This window comes from Manis javanica, chromosome X, assembly GCF_040802235.1.
Source record: "Manis javanica isolate MJ-LG chromosome X, MJ_LKY, whole genome shotgun sequence".
In the NCBI taxonomy this organism is placed as follows: Eukaryota; Metazoa; Chordata; class Mammalia; order Pholidota; family Manidae; genus Manis; species Manis javanica.
In genome coordinates, this window is record NC_133174.1 from 22613576 (window position 1) to 22636712 (window position 23137).

General features: G+C 35.3%; 1 protein-coding gene across 1 annotated transcript in view; it reads left to right on the plus strand.

Annotated features, from left to right (window-relative positions):
• Positions 1-21349, plus strand: part of IL1RAPL1 (interleukin 1 receptor accessory protein like 1) — a 1253736-nt gene extending 1232387 nt beyond the window's left edge. The window contains exons 10-11 of the mRNA XM_017672859.3: positions 12976-13146; positions 13609-21349. Of these exons, the coding sequence (XP_017528348.3) occupies positions 12976-13146; positions 13609-14327 (890 nt within the window). The 3' untranslated portion in view covers positions 14328-21349. The remainder of the gene's footprint in view (positions 1-12975; positions 13147-13608) is intronic.
• Positions 21350-23137: the final 1788 nt, after the last annotated feature.

Below are 23137 nucleotides of genomic sequence, written 5' to 3' on the forward strand. Positions count from 1 at the left end.
TGTCTTCTGAATGATATTACCCAAACTATCAATTTCCAGGTCATTTTTTGTCATGTTCTGAATAGTACAAGGGTATGGATAATTTAGATGCAACCTTGGTTGCATCCCCTTAGATCCTTCTTCACATGCTATTATGGTTGAATAATTACTACTCTTCCAGTGGAAAATTTCTCTGACTTCCTCAAATCCTCATTCTTCTAGCCCTCCCACAGTCCTTTCTTCTTCCAAAGAAGAGATAACTGTTAAAGAGACCCTGTGCTTTTCAGATTCTTGACTTGCCTTTGAAAATATGTCATTTGAAAGCCACCACAGCTGAGTGATGCCTTCTTTATTCTTGGCCACCATATCACCTCCCCCCTGGAAGGGAGTACATAAAATCCTCTTGGATATAAGGAAAAGCAAAGAGTGTGAGGACGCACAGGGAAAAAAGTTTAGCTAATATTTTGAAGTAACGTCCTACTATGGTGATATGATAATAACAGATTCATTGACCATTTGTTGAATACTTACTAAATAACAAGTGGTATGTTGACTACTTTATTGATACTCAGAGAATCACACAACTAGAAAAAGAATTTAAACTCAGGTCTGAATGACTACAAATCCCAGGAATTTTAGCCACTGTATCAAACCAGGAAATGGAGCAGCTGGCATCAGGGACACACCAATCCAATTCCTTTCAAGTCATTACAGTGGGCATTACTTGACCACATTAGTGCTATATCAGAAGGACTCTGTTTTTCCAAGATAGAACATACTGGAGCTTTGCTCTCTTGGTTTCTTCTCATGACTCCTTGTCCTCCTCTGCATAACCTTACATTTTATTGTTTCTCCTGGATTCAGACCTTAGCACTTCTCTTCTAATTCCACAATACCCACCTTTTTGGTACGATCTTCAATTGTACTTGTGCATAAATAACTCGTAAATCTAAATGTCCTTCTCCCCGTTCTCTTGTTTTATTACCATTTGTTTTTCTAGTAAAACTGATACATTATTTCTAGCATGAGAGGTCCCAAACCCAGCTTTCAAATTGCCCATCCCCCACACTCATTCCTTGTCATCCTCCATTTTATATCTCAATTCTTTGTATCACCCTCTACCTCACTTGCTTCACTGTCTCCCCACCCACCATTTCCAATTAATCATCATAGTACATGTATATTGTACCTCTTGAAAAGAGACTTTGATTCTTTGAATAAAAGTATGCCTCTATGCTGCCCACCAGAGCAAGTTGAGGCTTCTTAGCTCAAAAAGCAATTGCTGTCACAGGGTGACCCAACTGACATTTCCCATCTCGCCACCCCCTGTGGAATCTGATTGCACAGAGTTCCAGTTAGAATGAGATGCTGGCCTTGGGCAAACACAGCTGTTGAGAACAGACCTAAGACAATGCAGTCAGGCGTAATTCTCAGGTCTTCTTGGGTAAATGAGGTAACTGTAATGACCAGGGGTAAGAGATGGTTAATTGCTCCCCCACTACCTTGATTCCACAAAATAATGAAAGAAAATTTGGACAAATTTTGCTGTGTATACATTTATTAACAAGCAGGCATGTCAGCCATCCTACAAACATGAAAGAGTTCTAACTCTGTCATGTGAGTGTGTATTCCCAAAGAGCCTTACAAGAAAGATTTCCCTGAGGCAAATATGACAATATTCCAATGGCAGGATTAGGCTATTTTATGACATCTAAGAATATTCTTCATCAGGACACAGGACCATTTTGGAATCAAGCCTGAAAGTTTCCCTAAGAGGATGGGCAGGCCAGGGGCCCCACTAGATACTTACAGATGTAGACTGTGTCTCTAAATTATGTTAAGTAATCCATATGTCTTGAATAGCACTGATTTCACTGTGGAGAGTTCATTTCCAAGATCCATTGTATTTAGTAAAAAGCCACTAATTTTAGCAGTGAAACTTGAGTTCTTACATCCATTGTGCTAATTAATGAGCATCTACTTTTGATCAGAGATGAAGATAGTTGAAGTTCTTGTAGTGGCTGCCTCTGGAGCGTTGTTGGATTCTATTTAAAAGCTAGCTGACCATCCTAAATAAAGGCAACCTACTGTCTCAAGAGCAGAACTTATATTAACACAGTATCCCTGTGTCTGTGCTGCAATAATTACAAAGAAAGTACAGTTATCATAAAACATCAAACTCCTTTGCTCCTCTGGGCCTCTGCCTGGGTTTCCCTTTGACTTCTGTTTAAAAGCTTCAAAAGTAGTCTGTCCTTCCTTTGTTCCCTCCTTCCTCCCTTCCTGTCTCTCCTCCCTCCCTTCTCTCTTTCTCTCTCTCTCTCTTTCTCTTTCATACGTAGTTCATGTTTTCCCACGAACTTATAAAGATTTCCCTCATAACCCCAGATCTGATTATTCTCTCCTGTATCTTCACAAAATGGTACTTTAGACACACTATTCTTCTACAGCTTTCTGCTCTAAACAGTGAGCACTCTCGAGTGAATGCTTAACTGCTTGTAGAGCATTGTGAAGTCAAGATTCCTTATCTCATTTACTTACTTCTGGGAAAGAAAGGCTCAAAGGCTATGTCATAAAGAAAAGAATTATTACTTCCATAATTTTGCAAGGACATCTAGGTTTTAGAACTGGCTCTATGAATAAAAAATGTAACAGAGAAAAACAAGGTTGTAAAGTTATAGGTAGTCTATTAATACAATAAAATAGCAAAACCCAGCTATTTTGTATGGTTATCATGTTGGTAGATGTCAACAGAAAACTGTGTAACTTTTCATTATGGAGTAATTTGTGGTAACAGACTTAAGGCTGTGTGTTGTGGGGAGAATCTAGTGCTGGACCGGGTGAATCTACTTTGTTTTTCTCAGAGTGCAAACTGTTTTGTTGTTGTTTTTGTTTCTATCCTTTGGCTATGGGGTATGAGGGACAGTTTATGAGAACACTATAATCACTAAGATGATTCCTATTTTAAAGATGAAGAGGTCTCTCCTAGTTCTACTTGGAAAGTTACTACAGGTATTAGACAAAGTGAGTTAGAGCAGTCTTTTATGATCTCTACCCTCCCGCCTTGGAAAATGTGGACGTCTGTTCCATTTCAGGCATATGAAACTAATGGCTATCTCTGAAATCATAGGCCATAGATTGTTTTTCTTCCTCCTTCAAGTACAAGGTTATTGACTGTTAATCATTTCAGGAATTACTGTCTTCATATCAATTAGCGAAACACAGCCCTTCTGTAAATCATTTAGAAACCCTAAAGGGGTTTTTTTGGTTTTGTTTTTGGGGTTTTTTTTTGTGTGTGTGATAGTGATCAGATAATTTGCGTATGTTTGAACAATCTAGAATATGTTTTTGAATTTCAAAGGGAGAGACCTGTAGTTGTTTTGATATACAACCTGCCCAGCACTGTAAGCTGTTAAGTGGTAGGAATCTGCCTTCTGATGCCAAATCCTCTGCTCCTGATACCGCTCTACTCTTACTCTCTGAAGACCTAGCATCTATGCTGCCCACAGCCCTCTTAAGGATTCAAGGGAAGGAAATTACTATCTACTGAATGCCTCCTTTCCACCAGGCATTTTGCTATATAGTGGGGACCCATTTAATCCTGGACATCTTCTTTAGGAAGGTACTATTTTACAGGTGAGGAAACATAGTCTCAAATGAATAAATTAACAGCAGTCAAAATTTGAGCTCAGCTGCTGTTTTTTCTTCACTATATCGTACCATATATATTATTAATTAGTGCCACATTTCAGTGTTTGAGACCCTATGGATTCAAGTAGTCCACCAAAGTACCAAATAACAAAATATGTAAACTTGAACAATATTGTAAAAATTTCGAAGCAGCTCTATTTTATAATATAATTGCCAGCTGTTGCCATAGCATAATTGAAATGAAAAGGGAGATTAATAAAACAATGACATTAAATAATCACAAAATCAGAACATTAAGATTATATGGCTAATATTTGTTTATTCAAAGATATATCATCTATTTCTGCAGTTTTTAACTGAAAAATTCTATTTTGGAAATGTGAAGAAGCATATGAAGACAAATCTGAGACACAAGAAAGAAATGTGGCTTAAATTTTTAAAAACTTTATTATTCCAATTCTATTGATGCTAATTTTTAATAATCACATATTACTGTGTCATCTTGCTACATGCATGCATAGGAAATCATCTTTTTAAAATGAAATACACAATTTGTTGTTGAGCCCTCCTCTAATCTCATTTTGGTAACCCATTTGCTCAATGATGGCCTCTGTCACTAGTCAGTTTCACATATGTGGCTTATAAATATTTGAGAATAATAAAAATATAAATAAATGGCCAGCTGCCAATAACATCTGACAACTATTCAATAAGTGTTTAAAAGTTAAAAATTCCCAAAGGCCCAAATGTCAATCTCAGGCCATTTATATTGTCATTAAATTTCTTTCCTCTTCCAGATCCAGTATAGCCACCACCTTCAGCTTGAGAAGAGAGTCTTCAGTCTACATTTTCTTAAAAACTGTGTTGTTCTAAAAAAAAAAAATCCATGGATCCTTTGACACCTCCATCCTCCAAAAGAACATTAACTAGTGCACATTTGTATGTCAAAAAAAAATATTGATTGGTTTTCCAAACCACTTTTTCATTCCCAAAACATAGTTCCATATTTACCTTCTCTCATTAAGATTTCTTACTAAGATAAATGCGTATTTTTGTTTCTTGACCCCACCCAAAGTCCAAACTTCTTTTTTTTCCCTCAAATACATACTTTTAAAAAGTAAGTAGTAGTTAATTCAGTCAGTGGAAGGAGAAAATTCTACTGGAACTGTTTTTGACTTCAAGTAACAAAGCATATAGTTGATTATTTGGGTCTTGGGTTTGTTTATTTGCTTCCCACCCACCCACCCCCTGTTTTATTGATATGTCATTGTCATATAACGTTGTATACATTTAAGGTATACAATGTAATGATTTGATACATGTATATACTGTGAAATTATTACCACAATAAGGTTTTTACCTCACATAACCACTATTTTTTTTGTAGTGAGAACATTTGAGATCTATTCTCTTAGCAACTTTCAAGAATATAATGCAGTATTATTAGCCATATTCACCATGCTGTATATTAGATCCTCAGAAATTATTCATCTTTTAGCTGAAAGTTCATACCCTTTTACTAACATCTCTCTCTTTCCCCTATACCTCAATGCCTGGCAACCATCAGTCTATAGTCTGTTTCTATGAGTTCAGCTTTTGATTCCACATGTGAGATCATACAATATTTGTCTTTCTGTATCTGACTTATTTCACTTAGAATAATGCCCTCAAGGTCCATCCAACTTGTCACAAAATACAGGTTTTCCTTCATTTTATGGCTGAATAATATTTCATATACCCATATAACATTTTCTTCATCTGTTGACAAACACTTAGGTTGTTTCCATGTCTTGGTTATCGTAAATAATGCTGAATGAGCATTAGGTACAGATATATCTCTTTGAGATAGTGATTTTATTTCCTTCAGACATATACCCAGAAGTGGGATTTCTGGGTCATATGGTATTTCCATTTTTAATTTTTTGAGGAACCTCCATATTGCTTTCCATAGTTGCTGCACCAATTTATATTCCCACCAATAGTGTACAAGGGTTTCCTTTTCTCCACAGCCTCACCAACACTTGTTATCACTTGTCTTTTTAATAATAGCCATTCTGACTGCTGTGAGGTGATAGCTCATTGTGGTTTTTATTTGCATCTCCCTGATCATTAGTGATGTGGAGCGTCTTTTCATGTACCTGTTGGCCATTTGTATGTCTTTGAAAAAATGTCTCAGGTCCTCTGCCCAGTTTTTAAGTGGATTATTTGTCTTTTTGCCATTAAGTTGTATGATATCCTTACATATTTTGGATAGTAATCCTCACCTTATCTGACATATAGTGTGAAATATTTTCTCCCATTCCATAGGTTGCTTCTTCATTTTGTTATTGTTTCTTTTGTTGTGCGGACATTATTTAGTTTGACGTAATCCCACTTGTCTATTTTTGTTTTTGTTGCTTGTGCTTTTTGTGTGATGCCCAAGAATTGTTCCAAAGACCAATGACAAGAAACTTTTTCCTTATGTTTTCTTCTAGGAGTTTTATGATTTCAGGTCTTCTATTTAAGTCTTTAATCTATTTCAAGTTAAAATTTGTGAGTGATGTACTCTAAGGATCCAACTTCATTTTTCTGCACGTGGATATCCAGTTTTCCCAACACTATTGAGATTATGTTTTCACCATTTTGAGTATTCTTGGCCCTCTTGTCAAATATCAGTTCACCATATATGCATGGGTCTATTTCTGGGGTCTCAGTTTTGTCCAAATGGTCTCTGTGTCTGTTTTAATGCCAATTCTATGCTGTTTTGATTACTGTAGCTTTGTAGTATAGTTCGCAGTCAGAAAGTGTGATGCCTCCAGCTAGGCTTTTCCCTCTGAAGGTCATTTTGGCTATTGAGGGTAATTTTTGTTCCATATGAATTTTAAGATTTTTTTCCTATTTCTGAGAAAATTGCCCATTAGAATTTTGATAGGGATTGTGTTGAATCTGTAGGTGATTTGAGGTAGTATGGCCATTTTAATAATCTTAATGCTTCTGATTCATGAACATGTGGTATCTTTCCATTTTTGTCATCTTTAGTGTCTTTCATCAATGTCTCATAGTTTTTAATATATGGTTCTTCTACCTCTAGTTGAATTTATTCCTTGGTATTTTTTTACTTTGGGTTCTATTAAAAGTGGGATTATTTTCTTGATTTCTTTTTGAGATAATTTGTTGTTAGTGTGTAGAAATGCAACTCATTTTTATATGTTGATTTTGTATGCTTTGACTTTAATGAATCTGTTAAGCAGTTCCAGCAGAGTTTTTTTTTTTTTTTGGAATCTTGACTTTTCTATATATAAAATCACGTCACCTGCAAACAGAAAATTTTACTTCTTCTTTCCTTTTTGGATTCCTTTTACTTCTTTTTTCTGCCTCATTGCTCTAGCTAGGACTTCCACTACTGTGTTAAATAGGAGTGGTAAGAGTGAGTACCTTGTCTTGTTTCTAAATGTAGAACAAAAGCTTTCAGTTTTTCATCATTGAGTATGATGTTAGCTGTGTTAAATACGGGTTTGTCATGTATGGCCTTTATTACATTGGTATATGTTCTTTTCTATTACTCAGTTTGTTGAGTGCTTTCAAAATTAAAATTATAAATTTTTTGTCAAACCCTTTTTCTGAATGTATTGACAGAACCACATGATTTTTATCCCACATTATATTAATGTGGTATACCACATTTACTGATTTGTATGTGTTGACCATTCTTGCATCCAGGGATAAATCCCACTTGATCATGTTGTATCATATTTTTAATGTGCTGTTATATTTGGTTTGGTAGTATTTTGTTAAGAATTTTTGCATCTATATTCATCAGGGATACTGGCTGTTAGCTTTCTTTACTTGTAGGATCCTTGTCTGGCTTTAGTATCAGGTTAAAACTGGCCTTGTAAAGTTTGGGAGTGTTCCCTCCTCTTCGATTTTTTGTAAGAGTTTGAGAAGGATTGGCATTAATTCTTTAAATATTTGGTAGAATTCATCAGAGAAACTATCTGGTCCTAAGTTTGTCTTTGATGGAAGATTTTCAATCACTGCTTCAATTTCCTTAGGTTTTCTTGGTCTATTCAAATTTTCTATTTTTTTTCATGATTTGGTCTTGGGATGTTGTATGTTTCTAGGAATTTATCCATTTCTTCTAAATTTCCAATATGATGGCATATAATTGTTCATAATAGTCTCTTATGATCCTTTGTATTTGTTTGGTGCCAGTTGTAATGGCTCCTCCTTCATTTATAATTGTTTATCTAAGTTCTCTCTTTTTTCTTGGTTAGTATAGCTAAAGGTTTGTCAATTTTGTTTATCTTTCCAAATATCTAACTCTTTGTTTCATTGATTTTTTTTAATTGCCTTTCTAGTCTCCATTTATTTCTGCTCTAATCTTTATTATTTCCATCCTTCTGTTAACTTTGAGCTTAGATTGTTCTTCCTATTCCATTTCCTTCAGGTATAAAGTTAAGTTGTTTATTTGAGATCTTTCTTTTCTCTTAACATAGGCATTTATCACTGTAAATTTGCCTCTTACAACTGCTTTTGCTACATCCCGTAAGTTTTCATATTTTGTGTTACCATTTTTGTTTGTCCCGTATTTCATATATTGTGTTTCCACTTTTGTTTGTCTAAATACTTTCTGATTTCTCTTTTGCCTTCTTCTTTAATCCATTGCTTGTTCAAGAGTATGTTGTTTAATTTCCACTTATTTGTGAATTTTTCCATTTTCCCCATTATTGATTTCCAGTTTCATACCATTGTAGTTGGAAAAGATTCTTGATAAGATCTCAATCTTCTTAAATTTATTAAGGCTTGTTTTGTGGCCCAACATGTGCTCTATCAAGAAGTATGTTCAGGTGTGCTTGAGAAGAATGTGTATCTTGCTACTTTTGGGTGGATGTTTATGTATATGTCTGTTAGGTGCATTTGGTCTATGGTGTTACTTAGGTCTGCTGTTTCCTTATTTTCTATCTTGTTGATCTATCCAATATTGAAAGTGGGATGTTGAAGCCCACTACTTTTATTATGTTGTCTATTTTTTCCTTCAGTTCTGTTAATATTTGTGTTAAATATTTAGGTGTTCCAATATTGGGTGCAAAAATATTTACAATTGTTATATCCTCTTGATGAACTGACCTCTTTATCATAATATAGTGATCTTCTTTGTTCTTTATGACTAATTTTCATTGAAAATATAATATATCTCATATAAATATAGCCTCTCTCCTGCTCTCTTTTAGTTACCATTTGTATGGAATATCTTTTTCCATCCTTTCACTTTCAGCTCATGTGTGTCTTTAAAGCTAAAGTGAGCATCTTGGAGAGCATACCATTGAATCTATTTTTTTAATCCATTTAGCCACTCTTTGTCTTTTCATTAGAGAATTTAGTCCACTTACATTTAAAGTAATTATTAATAGGTAAGGACTTACTGTCCTTTTTGTTATTGTTGTCCCTCTAATTTCACATGACCTTTCTTCATGTGCTATGGTTCTTCTATATGATCAAGTTTGCTGTTGAAGCTCTCTGTTGAAATTGTTTAGTTCTGTCAGTTTATTCTTCAGCTCCAGGATTTCTGTCTGGCTCTTTTTTATGGTTTTTATTTCTTTATTCAAACTTCTCATTTGTTCTTACATTGTTTCTCTGATTTTGTTATATTGTCTATCTGTGTTCTTTTGCATCTCACTGAGTTTCTTTAAGATAAATATTTTGAATTCTTTGTCAAATTGTAGATCTCCATTTCTTTGGGGTTGGTTACTGGAGCTTTATTAGTGCCCCTTTTTTGATGTTATATTTGCCTCATTCTTTGTGATCCATGTACCCTTGCATTTGTGTCTATGCATCTGAAGATACAAACACTTTTTCTAGTCTTTACAGCCTAATTTCAGTAGGAAAAGTCATCCTTCTCCTGTCTTTTTCCTGAGCCAATGGGATTACCTCTTCCAAAATTGAAGTCATTCTGGGTTGAAGCCAGTTTTTAAGCTGCTGCTTGGTCTGTAGTGAGGTCCATGGTTGGTGGGCTTGTTACCAGGGGCTGAGGTGTGCAAGGATCTGGTTGGTTCCTGGGTGGATGGGACTACCTCCAGGACCTTGTTCAATAGAATAGTACCTGGACAAGTGTCCCCTTCAAGGTCCACAGTTGGGTCCTTAGTCAACAAGCCTGTTATCGTGTGTGCAATATTACCTCCCACCAGGTCCTTGAGACGGCTCATGTGTGGTCACTGGATGGGTTCCTGGGTGGACAGGACTGGCGCTGGATTGTGGCTGAGAGGATGTATGCAAGGGATGTCTTAGTTGGCTATCTTTCTGATATCACTACTGTGTTTCCTTTTTTGTGGGACATCATAGTCAGAATCTCTTGAAAGTTATAGAAAGAGTAAATCAATGACTGTATTTGAATTTATGAAAATTATTACAAAGGGCATACACACTGGCTATTTTCCATCTCTGCAGTGAACAGAATTATAGTTGAGGACTTAAATTACAGAAATTAAAATTTAGAGAATAAACTTCAGAAGAAGAAATACATTCTTATACTATCCTGTTATGACTACTTTTAAGATGTGTATAAACTCAAGTTGAATTTAAAAGATCACATACCTATGCTTTAAAAATCTTAGCATAATTTTTTTTCTATGGTTATAAAAATGTCAATTTTTCAAAGTTTCTCCAGTCACATGAAGCTCTTACACATTATGATTAGCCATTATATGTTCTTATGTATAAAAATCAATCTAAGAGATACTACCCAAGATTAATATTCAGCTGGTAATTGGGAAGAAGGAATAAACCTTAGACTCCATATGATTTTAAGACATAAAACATTGCTGAATTTAGCATGGTATCTGGCGCACTGTTTTCAGTCTGATAACTTTCAAATGAGGAATTTGCTTCTGGTGGTAAATAAATGCCTAGCCCATCAGTGTACCTGGGGAAAGAGAGGAATTAGATTTCTATCATTCAAATGTCCCATTGATTTGAGGCTGTGCTGCAGATGCTCACAAGGGCCTTTTTAGCTACATTTACTACCAGAGTAATCTACATCTGAGCAACTCCTTCTTATCTAGGAGATATTAGCTTAAATGCTGTAAATTTGTCTAGATGCCATAAAGAAATGGAAAACTAACTGAGGCCATAACACCAATTCCTGAGGCTAATGTAAACCTAATATGGCTGTTGTATGTATTAGTCTAGGCAAAAATATATCCCCTTGTTGATGAAAGTGTTGGTTTTCAGCTATTTTATTTTGAGTACTTGCCATGTAAGTATCAGGATCATTTATCATTGAGCTAAGGCTGCAGTGTTTAGGTTTTGTGGTGCCCTGGCCAATTACCTAGCAGCTGACTGCAGTTCTTTTAATGCTTTGAGACCTCTGGATGCCTGTATCCCATCCTAGAGCAGATTTTACTCAAAGTGTGGTCCCTGGATCAGTAGCAGCATCACCTGAGAGCTTACTATAAATGAAAATTCTCAGGACCTATTCTAGACCTACTGAATGAAAAAATGTGGAGGTGGGCCCCAGCAGTCTTTATTTTAGGAAGCCCTCCAAGTTGTTGTCATACGTGCTCAAGTATGAAAAACATTTTTTCCAGAGTTTACAAGGACTCTAAAGTGTTCCTTGTGTCACAGACATTTTAATTAAATATTAACTGGTATTACATAATAGCTTAATATGTGCCTCTTTCTATGATTTGTTATTCAACCAAAGTGTTCGCATCAATGAAATGGTACCACTATAAACTGCTGATATATATACATAGACATGTTACAGCAAATACAACTAATATTTTTGCTGATAATTGAATTTTATTTATAATATATACAACTGTATCTTGGTTGAAGAATAAAGAACATACCAAGTACCAAAATATGATATATTTGAGATGATTACTATTTTCTAAACCTTTTTTCTTTACCTGAAAGCTGCTTTTTTGAAAAATAAAATCTTCCATAGCTTAAAGTTTTCTTCCAGGGATCCCCTAATAGAGTTGTTAGTTTCTTATACACCTGTGTTAGTTTTGGATGCAGTAAACCCTTAGTTCTGAGTTTTCCCTAACAAGTTATAATCATAGAATGACTTCTAGATGACTCAGGATTGTCAGACTACTAAAATGAACACACACACATGGATCTCCAACACTGAGCTTCAGAATTCCTGAAGTCAAAAGCAGTGTCCCAAAGCCACCCAGAACAGCAGTCCTTCTATCTATGACAACCCAGAGGTTTTGAATTTTCTATGCCAAATACAAAATTCATTTTGTTCTAAAATTTAGGGGTGACTCAATTCAATTATCATACACCAAAGTGGATCCTGACCAATGGAATCAAGAGACTGGGGAAGAAGACCGCTTTGATCTAATAATCAAGTTATACCCTGGCAATCATCAGGGAAGCACAAAAGAGAGCTAAGGATATTGATATTGGTAGACTCAGTGTATTGATAGTATTTAGAGTTCAGGTAAATTATGAATCCTGGTCCCACATCCTGAAAAAGAAAATTGGCAAATGAGAAACTGTCCAAAAGAGAAAAGACTTCTTCTCCTTAAAAACAACAAATGAGACATTTGGGATGTTTAAAAATTTATGATAAAGGTAATGCAGGATACTAGTCATCAAATATTTGAAGGGTTCTCATGTAAAAAGGGGGAAGACTAAGGAAAGAGACAGATTTTAGAAATAAATTTCATTCATTTATAATTTTTTATTTTTATGGTCAAACTGATTAACATGATGAAACATGATTTGGCAACATTTTATGTGTAAGATAAATGGAGATCAGCAAAACAATATGTTTTTCTGTAATAATTCAGTATAATATCTCACTCCCCACATCCAAGAACTGGTCCTGGTAAAAATTAATTATTTCAAGTTTGCTTTTATTTTCTCCCCACTAGAAAATCAACACAGTACACACAATCTAAAACTCATTCCTCTATAGTCAAGCCAAGTGCAGTTTTCTCTCTTTTTTTTCAACTAGGTAAAATGACCAAAGGCATGATTAGCTGACTGTATGATTATTTATAAGAGCATACTACCCAAATATTTGCTTTTAATAAACAGTCAAGATTTCATCACACATCTATATGGTCTGTGCATCGAAAATGTTAGAAGTTAACATTTCACTTCTCTTTTCATTGATTTTTCGCCTACTGTCTTCACAACAACAAAATAAAGATGTGACCCCTTACACCTCCAAATTAGTTACAGAACATTTGGATTAGTGAATTCTTATTGAAAACTAATGAAGGTTCTTTTTATTTTGGTCTCCCAGAAGTGAGACATTTGGAAATACTCATGAAAAGAGGTGAATGTTTTCATGCCCTATTGTTTTCTTTGTAGAGTAGTGAGTTCAACTTTACTCTGTAATGTTTTTGACAGACAATAAAGATTATGATGCATACTTATCATACACCAAAGTGGATCCTGACCAATGGAATCAAGAGACTGGGGAAGAAGAACGCTTTGCTCTTGAAATCCTACCTGATATGCTTGAAAAGCATTATGGATATAAGTTGTTTATACCAGATAGAGATTTAATCCCAACTGGAAGTAAGTCAATGTTTTCATTTGGGAGTGTGTATATTCTTTTGTCTGTGTATCATCATTTTTTTAGACCGATATTGGTAGACCGATATTGATTTTGGTTCTTTACTTCAAAAATTCTGTCAGTTTCTCAAGAAAAAGATATCATTATGCATTCAAATGAAATTAATGTTTGTTTGTTTTTTACCTCTGTGGAGTTCCTTTTATTATTCTATAAAGTATCTCTTTTTATGAGCCTTGACATTTAAAGAAACCAAATGAGCAATTTGTACCTAGGAAAATTATTTCTAACATTGAGAGAAGCAAAGCTCATACTCTATTCAAAGTGATCGTTGGCTATTCTCATCTTCTCAAGGTACTACACAACAAACAACAAGTCTTAGGTAATGTGTCAAAGAGAATGTACTGAGGCTTTCCAGACCAAATGTTCAATTCACTCATTCTGACATACCCTTTTCTCTTTTGTAGCATACATTGAAGATGTGGCAAGGTGCGTAGATCAAAGCAAGCGGCTGATTATTGTCATGACCCCAAATTATGTAGTCAGAAGAGGCTGGAGCATCTTTGAGCTGGAGACTAGACTTCGGAACATGCTTGTGACTGGAGAGATTAAAGTGATACTAATTGAATGCAGTGAACTACGAGGAATTATGAACTACCAGGAGGTGGAGGCCCTCAAGCATACCATCAAGCTCCTGACGGTTATCAAATGGCATGGGCCAAAATGCAACAAGTTGAACTCTAAGTTCTGGAAACGTTTACAATATGAAATGCCTTTTAAGAGGATAGAACCCATTACACATGAGCAGGCTTTAGATGTTAGTGAGCAGGGGCCTTTTGGGGAGCTGCAGACTGTCTCAGCCATTTCCATGGCCGCAGCCACCTCCACAGCTCTAGCCACTGCCCATCCAGATCTCCGTTCCACCTTTCACAACACGTACCATTCACAAATGCGTCAGAAACACTACTACCGAAGCTATGAGTACGACGTACCTCCCACTGGCACCCTGCCTCTTACCTCCATAGGAAATCAGCATACCTATTGTAACATCCCTATGACACTCATCAATGGGCAGCGGCCACAGACAAAATCAAGCAGGGAGCAGAATCCAGATGAAGCCCACACAAACAGTGCCATCCTGCCACTGCTGCCAAGAGAGACCAGTATATCCAGTGTGATTTGGTGACAGAAAAGCAAGGGACACCCAGTCCCTGGGAGCTTGAGTGGAGTCTGCAGTCCAGTGCCTGGAACTAAATCCTCGACTGCTGCTGTTAAAAACATGCATTACAATCTCTAGAACATGAGGAAAAACAGGGTCTTGTACATATGTTTTTTGCAATTTCTTTGTAGCATCAGTGTCTTCCTGTTTTACCATGTCTCTTACCATTACATTTTTTGACTTTGTTTTATATGTCATTGGAATTTGTAAATTTACATTTTTTTAAAGAAGAGACTTATATATAGATAGAAAACCCTTCTTTGCTTAATTAGTTTAGTTTTAGAATGGGTTTATTTCCTTTTCTTGATTTTGTTTTGCTTTTAACATTTCCTTGGGGTGCTTGGACAAATCAATCCGATGGGACAAGGAGCACCGGATCCTCTCTTGGGTTCTGCCTAGGATCAGCTGGTCCATGTGGGCCTTCAGAAAGCAGCGCAACTAATGCCAGCATTGCCATTTGGGAATCCAAACAAAAGATGAGAAGAACACTTGTTCGTAGGAGGGCCCCGCCCACCAGAGCACTGAATCTCTTCCTTGTCCCGCCTCATTCCCCACCTCTACCCTTCCAATGGCGGCATGATGTGTGAACTCTGAGGAGGGGTGGGGGTGGGTTTAACTGTCTTAACATTTAATTCACTGCTCGTCAGAATACACTCCAGACCCAAAAGTGTGCTAGTCACTTGACGGTGACCACTACAGAGTGCTAAGAAGAGAAGATCAAGGGCATGAAAATGGGGGAGAGAGTGTTGTTTCCGTTTTTTAAATGAGTTGATGTACCCTTATATAAATATATATATATATATATATAAACACAACAAAACAAAAGAAACAAAAAAAAACAAAACAAAACAAAAAAACACACAAAAAAACAAAAACAAAAAAATCAAGCCCTATATTTGATCACTTCCTGGAAAGGCATGAATGTGTTTGTGGCTGTTTTTGTTTGATATTCTACTTCCTCTTTTCCCTCTATAATTTTTTCTGCAAATGAGATTATGTGCAAATGCCAGGCAAGTTAGCAAGTTAACTCAAAAGGGTGAATCAACACAAGTCAAAATGAAATTTACATTGAAGGCTTCCAAACCAAAGGGAAGGACAGGATGTGTCATCAAATGTGTTTTGTCACCTTGTATTATACAAAGTGTGTTATTTTCTATTTCTAAAGAGTCAGAACAAATCTGTGAAACTTATTATGGGGTCCCCTTGTATTTAAATGTTAATTCACTGTATTTAATTTTCAATGCTGCATTCAGAATTAAGTGTTTGGTTTCAGTTTGTGAACATAAGCAACACTTACTAATAATCAAAGTGTTTATATAAGAACCCAGGAGGTCAAACATACGAATACCAACAGAAATCAGTATTTTCAAAATATACATTATTTACATGAGATAGTTTTTAAATTAGATGAGAAAGTGTTTAATATAATTTTACTGTATAAAAAATTAGTTTTATTTTAACTGTATAATTCTATCTTTCAGAAAGCTGACGCTCCCAGGAAATTCATCCCTTACCATGTAGCTTTGTGTTTGAAGTCGATGACATAAGCAGCTAATACATATTCATATTGAAGATGATGCAAAATCAATAATCATAAAGGAACTTACAGAGGGCAGAATTGTTAAAGGGAAATATTACCTAAGTAGCTTTTAGTTTTAAAAAATCCAATGTGATGAAAACACTGGTAATAGAACTTACACATTACTTTAGTGTTTCACTGTAGGAGCTTCCATTCCAGTCACCGTCTGTGAGCTTGTGTAGTGACTTTTGTATGTTTGGTTTATTTCTACCACTATGTAATGAGAAAATAATTATACAGTTTTTGTCACAGTACTACGGTGTGAGTTGGCCACAAAAAAAGGTGTAAACTTCAGAAGAGTTCATTGGGGAGGTAAGATTGAATTGCATATGTATGAGAGATGAGTATAAGAATTCTGTGACAATGCAGAGGTCTCAGTATTTGTGTGACAAAGTGAAGGAACCTCAGGATGTGCATTGATTTTTATTTGCTGGAAAAATATGTCCATTTCCCTGACAACTCACCTGGGTCCTCCTCTACAATCTGTTCCTTATTCCCTTGCTCCCTTTGGATCCATGTCATATTTTCTCAAACCAGAACTGAAGCTGCAAGGACACATAAACCTTAAGGTCAGCTTTGTACATTGGGTTATTTTCAGAATCCAAGAAGGCCATTGTTTACTGTGTATTATGGACACCTGTCAGGGACTGGTGGCAGTGAACCCCATTGGACTGGATTCCAGACTCCCCCAGTGCTCAGAAAACTGTAAACATGGCAATGGCCTGGTTTGTTTCTTTGTTTTTTAATTTTCTTAAGTGCACGATGGAAGTGTGGAATAAATGTAGAGGAAGTAATCAGACCACAGTCATATTTTAGGCATTCATAGGTGTTAATTTAGCTGCATTGGGAGTACATTTTTTGTTCTATTTTTAGTGTAGATTTAAGCACTTTGAATAGCATGATTCAGGGATGGATGGGTAATATTTGATATTCTCACAACTTAAGAAACGTTTTTTTTTTCTTCTAATGCTTTGTCATATTTTTTAAAAAATAAAGTAATGGAGAAGAAGCTATCTGTGGCTTTAGAAACATTCCTCCCAAGTATTCCCCTATCAGTTCCTTGTGAGAACAAATGAAGGAGGCTGTCATGTGTTCACGTGCTCTATGTTTAACAAAAGTTACATTAGAACTCACAATAAAAGAAAAAAATGTATTTTCCCTAGTGCTTAGATTTCATCCTTCTCTTTTTTTTTTTTTTTTTTTTTTTTTTTTGGTGCGGGCCGTGGGGGATAAGAATATATTCTAGTTGTAAAAACACAGTTGAAAGTATGACTATGTTAGCCAAGCTGAGAGAGAGAATGGGCTTCTGGACTTGGACACGTTTTTCCTGTCTTTCATCAGTTGCTGCTCAGGCTCCGAATGACATGTTATGGATTCAAAATCCATCTGGTTCTGTCATATAACCTTTACTTACTGCCTACGAGCGTCTTACCTTTTATATGGTGCTCAAATCTTTGATTATTTAATTTGTAATCCATTCCTTAGGTGTCCTATACGCAGAGAAGAAATTTGTGTCTCATACATCCAGCTGATTTAAGTTTAGATCAAATCTGTGACATAAATCTAAGTCATAGTGAGTTGAGACCAAAACCTACTATATTTCTGTAGTCAAACTCCTGATTTTTCAAGCATTTTGTGTTTATTACCTTCTTCATAATACATATATTAAAACACTATTGACTTAATCTTAAATATCTAGATATACTGGTTTCTTCCTTATTTCATTATTATTTAGCATTTTATAACAAGATCAAATATTAACTGAGAGCCAAAATCCCTAAGTTCCAAGTAAGTTTTGTTTATCCTAGAAAAGTCATTAACTTTGACAGATATGATTTATGTAAATTAAGATCACCATTGCTAGGAAAATATTAATTCATACATTTGTCAATTATTTTCTGATTCTGGAATGATAACCTAGTTTCCCTTTTTCTAAGAAGTATTTTTTATATTGTGCTTAATTTTTTTTTTCAAATTTAAGTTTGTATCCTTAGTCCTAGGAGAAAGCTTAATGAAGTTCCGAGGAGACCATCAGTATTGTACAAGTGAAATGACTGAATGGAACTAAGAGAACATACAGACGTGGAAGAGGAAAAGCCCTGACTGCCTCTGATCTGAACTTGCTTGGTCATTATTTTCCATTATTGTCATAGTTGATTAAGAGAGGTGAAATATTATTATAAGGGTTGGAAATCCCACCTACAGATACATATTCCCTATCACTGAAGAATCTTTTAAAACAGTAGATAAAGTTGTTACAAAGAGGTGATGATGGAACTGAGTTCCCTAAAAAACACTTGTCAGTGGAGGCAGAGCTATTCTTTGCCTAGTTGTAACCCATTCCCACTTCATTCTCCTGAGCAAAGGAAGTAACCAGCAGTCAAATTGTGATTATTCTTAATAACAGAGCTTTAACTTGGGTTTAAGGACACCCTGAGTCTATAAAAGGGATTAAAGTAAATAATGAAGCTCTTGAAATCCCAGACATAACTGTGATTATGTACAGAACTGTTGTTTACTTGAATGTGAGTGTCAAAGATATCTGTCACCTAAAAAGCTATTGATGTTTTGACCTAGAGCATAAGTTCAGAAACTGACATTCAGATAAACCAGCTATCTTACAGGCACTGTTAGACCTGCTGGTCGTTACCTTCACTCATGAAAATGCATAGGATGGTTATCATTGTTTTGACCTACAGAGGCAAGTCCTTTTCCAACATGACCCAGTTTTGTGGGAGACTTGGTTCATGGTGAGGAAACTGCTTGTATGATGACAAGTAATTCATGCCAAGATACATGAGAATTGATTACTATTACTATGATAGTTTACTCATTTACTCAAAAGATAGCTTGTATGGAAACATGAAATCATATAATTTGGCATGATGCCTTATTTCATTTAACTTCTTCATGATTTGCATTTAATCATGTTTCCTACAACAAAACTAGGAATTAATTTACTACAGAAGAAACAACCAGCTGACATGTTTTTCCAAAGGGACCCAGTTTTCTTAGACCAAGATTTAGAATTGGTTGATTTTCAACAATTGTGCTTTTGCCAGCTGCAGGAATTATTATCTGACTTTGCGGCAATATGATGAATTTTGAGAATAAACTGAAGTGAGGTGGTGTGTATTTAAAGTTTTATTTTTTGCTCATGACTGGCAGCAAGGTGAAAGTTTGTGCTCTGTTACAAATTAAGATACTGTCACAAGGAGTTGTGAGGCCTAAATTTGAGAAAAGAAATGGATGATGGTGATGAATTAATCCTAATCCTAATCTTATGTGTGCTTTCATCATCATACTTCAGATACATGCATAGAAAATGTCCAGACTAAAAGAAGGAACTCAGCTCTAATTTTCCATCAAGTTCCATTTCTTCCTTCCAGGCTCACAATACAAAACATCTCTCCATTTTCCAAACACATAGATATATGACAAGAAAAATTTCCTTCTGTCCTTTAGTAAATGTTCCTCTGAAAAGTCTCTGAATCCACTGACAAACTCATGTTTCAGAATTGTTCATTAAAGTAAGCAAAGTAAGGCACTTTCTTGTTTTTCTACCATTCCTTACCTTCACTGATGTGAAAAGTATTCTCTTTCTAACAAAGGCAGTCGCTCTAAATCATTACACTGTATTCCCTCCACTACTAAGTGAATAGAAACTGAACAACTGCACATGAACTTGAGGCTATTCCATGTAATATTGTTGTTGTGTAAATTGCAATGTTCATAGTCCAGAAAAAGTTTCAAAGGGCATGCTGGTCATAAAAAAAATATTTAGTGTAAAATGACATGTTACATAGTACATGAACATGTGGCAAGGTAATTTGGATCTATCAACTAGTAAATGAGAGACTAAATTTGGGGAGATCAGATGTGAGTGTTTTAGGTTAATTCTCAACTGGGATGAAGACATCTTTATGTTAGGAAACATGGACAGTTGTCCATATTCCTTGCAGCATATGCTCCTGGTAACTAGAATCCTTAGTGTGTTCTTTCCACCAAAGTAGTGGAGATAATGTTCATATAATCTGCTAATGAACTGTAAAAACTTTTACATTTTCAGAGTTTGAGGGAACCCAAATAGGAAAGTGGAGTTAGTCACTTTCCTCTGCTGGCGTTCATGTCAAATTTTAAACTCAGACACTCTCAGATATGTTCAACAGTCAGTAAAAAGTGCATTTAGATAGTGTTTCCCTTTAGTTTTGCCTACCCTGTTTGGTTTTGTACAATCTAGAATGTATGTAACTCATGCGTAGGTGACGGAGACGCACCTTTTTTCTTAGAATACTTACAATTATATATTTGGTTTTGCTTTGACTAGCAATAGGAAAATAGATGCATACAACTGTAAAAATGAGAAATTTTAAACTTGAATTATAATTTGTGTTTTATAGTCGTTTCATAAGTCTGTTGCTCTCTATGAGTATGCTCTCTATATATCCTGTAAAAATAAATTTATATGTTACATAGAAATTCAAGAAATTAAATTATTTATTAAGCTACAAATGTTTCTTCTGGTTTCTACCTGATCATAGATGAAAATAAATTAAATAATGTGTTGTTGGAACATATGTAAGTACCTTCGTTAATTTGATACCCCTTATATTTTTCTTTCCCTCTCTGTTTACGTCTGTAATCTTATAGTGCTTAGACTTAATTCCTATTATTATTGTGAAGAAAGGGACTTAAGAAATTGCCAATTGGCTGAACAAAAAGGAAAACCTTGTTGAAAAATCAAGTCCCACTTACAATCCCTAGTTTTTTCCTCATGACTGGATTGTGGAGAGGTTTGAGTCCCAGATTCGATCACTTACAAGTCATTAACATGTTGATGATCTTTTCAAGGTTAAATTCTGCATTTTTTCCTTTATCTGTTTCATAAAATTCTTTGAGAAACAGTAATGAAAGGAATGATAACGTGTGCGTCCTCTTTGTTGTTTCTTTTCCTTTCTTCTTGCTCCCCAGGTGTTTTACTCCTTTCTTTTCAAGGTACTACTTGCATAATGCCCTTAAAATAAAGTCCCCTCAGGTAATATTTTAAAGTGACCAAGATCTTTAGTCATTTTATTTTTCTACTCTGTTTGCACCTACCTGTAGTGCACAGTTATCCGTAAAGGGAAATGTTTTTGGCCTTACTTTTCATTTTATGTTTAAGATAATAAACATGATTTATTTATTTGAGGGTAGGGGGTTTGTGGTAAATCTCTCCGTCACAAGCATGACAAGTGAACAACCATAAACCTCTTAGAATGAATGGGCTGTAGAGGCAGAATTCGTATCTTAAGGACAGCCTTTTAATGAGCACTTATCAAAGATGAAGGAAAGATAAATCATTATGCAAATGGAGGTCATATTTTTTAAAAACCGTGTTAGGTTATTTTGCGTTGGATTTCAAGGTAATTAATGTACTTTAAATTTCATGTGGTCGTTTCTACCTCAGTAGGGTTTTTCAGTGTAAAAAAAATAACTTCTACTGCAAAAGTAAAAACGTTCCATGGATTATGACTCAGTGTATAATTTGCATATTGTATTTTAAACTGTGAAGTATAGGACCTGACCCATTATTAAAAAATCAGGTGAGATGAAAACTCTATAATTGAAGAATATTTGGGACTGTTCGCACACTTCACACACACATGAATTCTCAGGAACTTTCAATTATGCTCATATAAATGACTGATGCTCATGAAACATCTTATTTCTAGGAGATTCTTAATTGATAACAGATCTCCACTTACTAAAAAAAAAGAAACAGAATGAGGCAAATATTCAGAGAATTAAAATAGTGGTTACCTTACCCACTCACCTACTGCTGTGGGATATTTAGCATTTATAGATGACCTGTAAGAGTAATTCAAACAAATTCCCTGATGAAGCTTGCATTTTCAATCGATGTTTAATGCCTAGTGATACGAATCTGTATGTGGGAGGAGAGGGTGAAGTTCTGAAGGATATAGAGAATCTACATTTAACCAATAATTTAGACAATCTCTACCCAAATTGGGGATTTTTGTCCCAGTATTATGTCAATTGGTTTTAGATGGTACACAGAGGGAGGTATTTATTTGAATAATTATATATTTGATTTAAAATGTGTTAGCATTTTTTAAAAATTTAAGTAATGCATCAAACTTGACTTTACGGATACGATTTCTAGTTCTGCTTATATAGTAGAATGATATATAATTAGATGATTTAAATAAAGACATAGTAAATAATAGTCTAGGAAAAGTGATACATGGCCAAAGTCAGCAAGATCATTCATGAATGACTGGAGTATGAAGAAACTGCTTAAGACAAATTTCTAACTTCTGGGAAAAAAATAAAAAGGTAAACACCCCCAAAAACAGAGCTGAGAAACATGCCAAAAGCCTTCAGAAATGACAAACAGAGCTATAAGATTATAAAAATCAATAGCTGGTTTAAATGAAGCAATGAACTATCTCGGTTCTCGTACTGACCTTGGCAATAAAGAAGTGTTTACGCAATTAGGAATTGGAAGGAAAACTAGGACCTGAATGAAAATCCTTTCTTAAATGGTCTCAGCATCCTTCGCCTAAATAAAATGGAAAATTGGTAAACATTATACTGTGTGAATAGAAATTAGGATTTTGGCATGCTTGATACTGTGACATAAAGGTCTGGCTAAGGGTGAAATAGTTCTTCTAATGGTTCTCCTGGTAATAGTTCTAAGACCTAGGAGCACTTAGAATCACCTGGGAAGGGTTAAAAACTTCCAGTCTCAGAGATTTAGATGAAGCTAGTCTGGGGGTTTGTGCCTATTGTTGTTGTTTGTTTTTTTAAGTAAACTCTCCTGGTGATTCCAGAAGATAACCAGAGTTGAAAACTGTAGGAGCCAAACAGGCAGAGCTCAAATTTTAGGCTTCCAAAGAATTGCCTGGAAAGTTTGTTAAAAATGAAAATTCAGATTGAACTCCAGCAGTATTGGAGTAGGTCCCAATCTATTTACTCAGCAAGCTTCCCAGGTGATTCTAATGTGCAGGCCCACAGACCACTCTCTGAGAAACACAGGTATAGGATTTGTTGTTCCTGTCATTACAACTGCTGTCAGTCTTTGAAATACAAGATTAAAGTTTGCAGAGTATGAATGTCACCATAAACTGGGTCTTCCTTTTTTAACAGTTGCTCCTAATTTGTTCATCAGAACTCAAAATAAAGAAGTCCTTGAAAG